Source organism: Caretta caretta, chromosome 7, assembly GCF_965140235.1.
Source record: "Caretta caretta isolate rCarCar2 chromosome 7, rCarCar1.hap1, whole genome shotgun sequence".
Classification (NCBI taxonomy): Eukaryota; Metazoa; Chordata; order Testudines; family Cheloniidae; genus Caretta; species Caretta caretta.
This window is the reverse complement of record NC_134212.1, coordinates 124,800,928-124,806,927: the sequence shown is the minus strand read 5'-3', so window position 1 is coordinate 124,806,927 and position 6,000 is coordinate 124,800,928. Positions and strand designations below refer to the sequence as shown.

General features: G+C 53.6%; 1 protein-coding gene across 2 annotated transcripts in view; it reads left to right on the top strand.

The window, feature by feature from the left end:
• The first annotated feature begins 323 nt into the window (after positions 1–323).
• The window catches only part of LOC125639677 (prominin-1-A), a 39,134-nt gene continuing 33,457 nt past the window's right edge, over positions 324–6,000 (top strand). For both annotated transcript variants that reach the window (XM_075131118.1, XM_048857266.2), the window contains exon 1: positions 324–628. In XM_075131118.1, the coding sequence (XP_074987219.1) occupies positions 499–628 (130 nt within the window). In that variant the 5' untranslated portion in view covers positions 324–498. The remainder of the gene's footprint in view (positions 629–6,000) is intronic.

Sequence of the window (6,000 nt, the reverse complement as noted above, 5' to 3'; positions counted from 1 at the left end):
ATGCTGGTGGCCTCAGTGGGCAGCCGTTGGCAGCAGGAGGCTGCTGGGAAAGGGTAAGGACTCCTTCTCCAGCTCCCCTGCTCTGTAGCGTTATGGGGCGTCCCCTGTAGCGTTATGGGGTGTCCCCAGCTCACTCCCCCCACCCCCAAATCTGCGGTGTGTGATGGGGCTGCCCCATACCTGGCCCAGCCCGGCCCGGCCCTGCAGTGTGTCTCCCTGCCGGCACCCTACCTGAGCAGCCACACCTCTATCTTCTCCCCCCCCCCCCAGGAAGCAGCTGGTGTTTTATTTCTCCTCTGCGTTTCCTGCTGGGCCCAGTGCGCTGCTGGGTCTGTGGCCAGCTCACACCTCTTGTCTGTTCCAGGAGCCTGGCCTTGCCGGGCGTGCCCGAGCCCTGCTGGGGAGCACCGTGTGAAGGAAGGCCAGGAGCTAACTGCACCCCCAGAGTGGCGTGTTCCCCCCGGCGGCCCTTGGAGCTGCCCCGGAGCTCAGCCCAGGATGGCCATGCAGAACCTCTTGCAGCCGGAGTACCAGCCGGAGCCAGTGCCCCCCGCGGGCAGCTTGCCCGGCCTGACCAGCATGGTGCACTCCTTCCTGGGGCTGGTACAGCCAAATGCCTTCCCAGCCGGTAAGAGCATGGTGCGGGCATCCCCAGGCTGCCCCTCCTCCTCTCTCTGGGTTTCCCAGTGTGGGGCAGGGCAAGTGGCTGCAGCTCCCAGGCACTGATGTGTGGGGCAGGGAAGGGTCAGATCTAGGTTACTTGGGTCCCTTCAGGATCCCATTTGAAGAGCTGTTTTCAGCACCATCCACACATGTTCTCCCTCCGCTCCCTGCCCTGAATGTCCCCCAGGCCCTGTGTGGAACCCCAGATCTGTGTCTGCCACCCTGGCATTTGCTGCTCAGTGCTCCGCAGCTCGTTAGCCGAACGCATTATCACAGGAGGCAGCATGGCCCCATGCCCAGGACCTCAGGCTGGGGGGCCGGACTCCTGGATTCTATGCCTGGCTTGCTGGCTCTCGCTTGCTGCCGGAGCTTGGGCTGGTCATGCCCCTGCCCGTGCCTCAGTTTCCCCACCATTCGGATGGGATTGCGATGCATGTGTGCAAAGCGCCCTGAGATCTATGGAGCGCATGGAGCCTGCTGCAGGCTGAGCCCGAAGGCAGCGCGGGCTGGCAGCTCTGCATGGGGAGTGGTGCAATGCGGAGTGTAACAGACGGAAGGACTGTGGTGTGGGTTACAGCATCCCGCGGGAGGGATGTGCAGCCTGGTGGGGCTTGTTAAAGTGAACCAGTTACCACTGCCTCTTGGAGGGGACGTGGGGTGGGGGAGTCCCGAGGGCCGGGAATGAAGGGAGGCTGGCAGGAGGCCATGACAGGGGCCAGTGGGGAAAGATTTGGGGTAGGGGACAAAGGGGGCACTGTGGATGGGATCATTGATGGGAGATGAGGCAGAGACCCAGCTGGGGCAGAGGATGCATCTCAGTGAGACTCGTCTCCCCTCTGAGCCCTCCGCCCCTCGTTATCCGTGGGGCCGTGGGGGAGTCCCAGGAGGTGCTGTTCCCCGGAGGCAGCGAGCTGCGCTCAGCCTCAGGAGTGTTGCATTGGGGGTGGGTTTGTGATGCAGACTAGTTTTGTGGGAGCCATTTCAAGGGGCAGGAGAGTTCGCTCTGCCTTCGTTTATCTGGCCAGAGCCGGTTCTGGGGGCAGATTTGCTCCGTGGGAGCTGGGCCCTGGCGTTGAGCTGAGAGTCCTGAGAGCAGGGGGTGGCCTGCGCACGGTTTGTGACCACGTCTGCCTCAGCAGTGGTGCATAGAATGTCAGTGAATGGGTTGCACAACAGATATACCCAGACTTCAGGTCACCGATTTCACCTGCAAGGCCTCGAGACCCGCTCTCCCTTGGCGGGGGCTCTGTAAAGCACTCTGGGACCCAGTCTGAATGACAGGCTGGCCCCAAAGCCCTCCGTCATGAGTGGGGCCTGCGGGCTGGGGCCCTAGAGCCGGCTTGCGCGGACACCTCCTGCCGCCCCGCGCTGTCGCTGGCATCTGGCCCTGAGGGGTGAGTTGGGTTGTGCTCTGGGTCAGAGCAGTGTGTCTACACGGGGCATGATCAGGGGCCTTCCTGGTATTCTCAGGATTTGTATGTGACAGTTTATTGTTTATCTCTGTCCATTACAAGGAAAAAGGGGTAAACAGGGAGGGGGCAAAGTTTGCAGACGATACAAAGCTACTCCAGACAGTTAAATCCAAAGCAGACTGCGAAGAGGTACAAAGGGATCTCGCTAAACTGGGTGACTGGGCAACAAGAGGTATGCAGCGGTGTGGAAGCTGGGTGGGTCCCAGGATATTAGAGACACCAGGTTGGTGAGGTAATATCTTTTACTGGACCAGGTTCTATTGTGATTCACCAACCGAAGGTGCAGTAAAAGCTGTGACCTAACCACCTTGTCCCTCGGCAGCAGAACGGCATCGGCAGATGAAATTCAATGTTGATAAACACAGACAAAATCCCCACTATAAGTACAAAATTGTGGGATCTAAATAAGCTCAAGAGAGACATCTCAGCGTCATCATGGATCGTTCTCTGAAAACATCCACTCAATGTGCAGCTTCCTTCAAAAAAGCAACCAGCATGTTAGGAACTATTAGGAAAGGGATAGATTAAAAACCAGAAAATATCGTAATGCCACTGTAGAAATCCAGGACACGCCCACACCATGAACACTGCGTGCAGTTCTGGTGGTCCCGTCTCAAAAACGATACATTAGAATTGGAAAAAGTACAGAGCAGGGCAACAAAAGTGATTAGGGGCTGGAACAGCTTCCATATATGGGGAGATTAATAAGACTGGGGCTTCAGAGTAACAGCCGTGTTAGTCATAGAATCATAGAATATCAGGGTTGGAAGGGACCCCAGAAGGTCATCTAGTCCAACCCCCTGCTCGAAGCAGGACCAATTCCCAGTTAAATCACCCCAGCCAGGGCTTTGTCAAGCCTGACCTTAAAAACCTCTAAGGAAGGAGATTCTACCACCTCCCTAGGTAACGCATTCCAGTGTTTCACCACCCTCTTAGTGAAAAAGTTTTTCCTAATATCCAATCTAAACCTCCCCCACTGCAACTTGAGACTATTACTCCTCGTTCTGTCATCTGCTACCATTGAGAACAGTCTAGAGCCATCCTCTTTGGAACCCCCTTTCAGGTAGTTGAAAGCAGCTATCAAATCCCCCCTCATTCTTCTCTTCTGCAGGCTAAACAATCCCAGCTCCCTCAGCCTCTCCTCATAACTCATGTGTTCCAGACCCCTAATCATTTTTGTTGCCCTTCGCTGGACTCTCTCCAATTTATCCACATCCTTCTTGAAGTGTGGGGCCCAAAACTGGACACAGTACTCCAGATGAGGCCTCACCAATGTCGAATAGAGGGGAACGATCACATCCCTCGATCTGCTCGCTATGCCCCTACTTATACATCCCAAAATGCCATTGGCCTTCTTGGCAACAAGGGCACACTGCTGACTCATATCCAGCTTCTCGTCCACTGTCACCCCTAGGTCCTTTTCCGCAGAACTGCTGCCTAGCCATTCGGTCCCTAGTCTGTAGCTGTGCATTGGGTTCTTCCGTCCTAAGTGCAGGACCCTGCACTTATCCTTATTGAACCTCATCAGATTTCTTTTGGCCCAATCCTCCAATTTGTCTAGGTCCTTCTGTATCCTATCCCTCCCCTCCAGCGTATCTACCACTCCTCCCAGTTTAGTATCATCCGCAAATTTGCTGAGAGTGCAATCCACACCATCCTCCAGATCATTTATGAAGATATTGAACAAAACCGGCCCCAGGACCGACCCTTGGGGCACTCCACTTGATACCGGCTGCCAACTAGACATGGAGCCATTGATCACTACCCGTTGAGCCCGACAATCTAGCCAGCTTTCTACCCACCTTATAGTGCATTCATCCAGCCCATACTTCCTTAACTTGCTGACAAGAATACTGTGGGAGACCGTGTCAAAAGCTTTGCTAAAGTCAAGAAACAATACATCCACTGCTTTCCCTTCATCCACAGAACCAGTAATCTCATCATAAAAGGCGATTAGATTAGTCAGGCATGACCTTCCCTTGGTGAATCCATGCTGGCTGTTCCTGATCACTTTCCTCTCATGCAAGTGCTTCAGGATTGATTCTTTGAGGACCTGCTCCATGATTTTTCCAGGGACTGAGGTGAGGCTGACTGGCCTGTAGTTCCCAGGATCCTCCTTCTTCCCTTTTTTAAAGATTGGCACTACATTAGCCTTTTTCCAGTCATCCGGGACTTCCCCGGTTCGCCACGAGTTTTCAAAGATAATGGCCAATGGCTCTGCAATCACAGCCGCCCATTCCTTCAGCACTCTTGGATGCAAGTCGTCCGGCCCCATGGACTTGTGCACGTCCAGCTTTTCTAAATAGTCCCTAACCACCTCTATCTCCACAGAGGGCTGGCCATCTCTTCCCCATTTTGTGATGCCCAGCGCAGCAGTCTGGGAGCTGACCTTGTTAGTGAAAACAGAGGCAAAAAAAGCATTGAGTACATTAGCTTTTTCCACATCCTCTGTCACTAGGTTGCCTCCCTCATTCAGTAAGGGGCCCACACTTTCCTTGGCTTTCTTCTTGTTGCCAACATACCTGAAGAAACCCTTCTTGTTACTCTTGACATCTCTTGCTAGCTGCAGCTCTAGGTGCGATTTGGCCCTCCTGATATGATTCCTACATGCCCAAGCAATATTTTTATACTCTTCCCTGGTCATATGTCCAACCTTCCACTTCTTGTAAGCTTCTTTTTTATGTTTAAGATCCGCTAGGATTTCACCATTAAGCCAAGCTGGTCGCCTGCCATATTTACTATTCTTTCGACTCATTGGGATGGTTTGTCCCTGTAACCTCAACAGGGATTCCTTGAAATACAGCCAGCTCTCCTGGACTCCTTTCCCCTTCAAGTTAGTCCCCCAGGGGATCCTGGCCATCCGTTCCCTGAGGGAGTCGAAGTCTGCTTTCCTGAAGTCCAGGGTCCGTATCCTGCTGCTTACCTTTCTTCCCTCCGTCAGGATCCTGAACTCAACCAACTCATGGTCACTGCCTCCCAGATTCCCGTCCACTTTTGCTTCCCCCACTAATTCTACCCGGTTTGTGAGCAGCAGGTCAAGAAAAGCGCCCCCCCTAGTTGGCTCCTCTAGCACTTGCGCCAGGAAATTGTCCCCTACACTTTCCAAAAACTTCCTGGATTGTCTATGCACCGCTGTATTGCTCTCCCAGCAGATATCAGGAAAATTAAAGTCACCCATGAGAATCAGGGCATGCGATCTAGTAGCTTCCGTGAGCTGCCGGAAGAAAGCCTCATCTACCTCATCCCCCTGGTCCGGTGGTCTATAGCAGACTCCCACCACTACATCACTCTTGTTGCACACACTTCTAAACTTAATCCAGAGACACTCAGGTTTTTCTGCAGTTTCGTACCGGAGCTCTGAGCAGTCATACTGCTCCCTTACATACAGTGCTACTCCCCCACCTTTTCTGCCCTGCCTGTCCTTCCTGAACAGTTTATAACCATCCATGACAGTACTCCAGTCATGTGAGTTATCCCACCAAGTCTCTGTTATTCCGATCACGTCATAGTTCCTTGACATCACCAGGACCTCCAGTTCTCCCTGCTTGTTTCCAAGGCTTTGTGCATTCGTATATAAGCACTTGAGATAACCTGTTGATCGCCCCTCATTCCCAGTATGAGGCAGGAGCCCTCTCCTCACAGACATTCCTGCCTGTGCTTCCTCCCGGTATCCCGCTTTCCCACTTACCTCAGGGCTTTGGTCTCCTTCCCCCGGTGAACCTAGTTTAAAGCCCTCCTCACTAGGTTTAGCCAGCCTGCTGGCAAAGATGCTCTTCCCTCTCTTCGTAAGATGGAGCCCGTCTCTGCCCAGCACTCCTCCTTCATGGAACACCATCCCATGGTCGAAGAATCCAAAGCCTTCTCT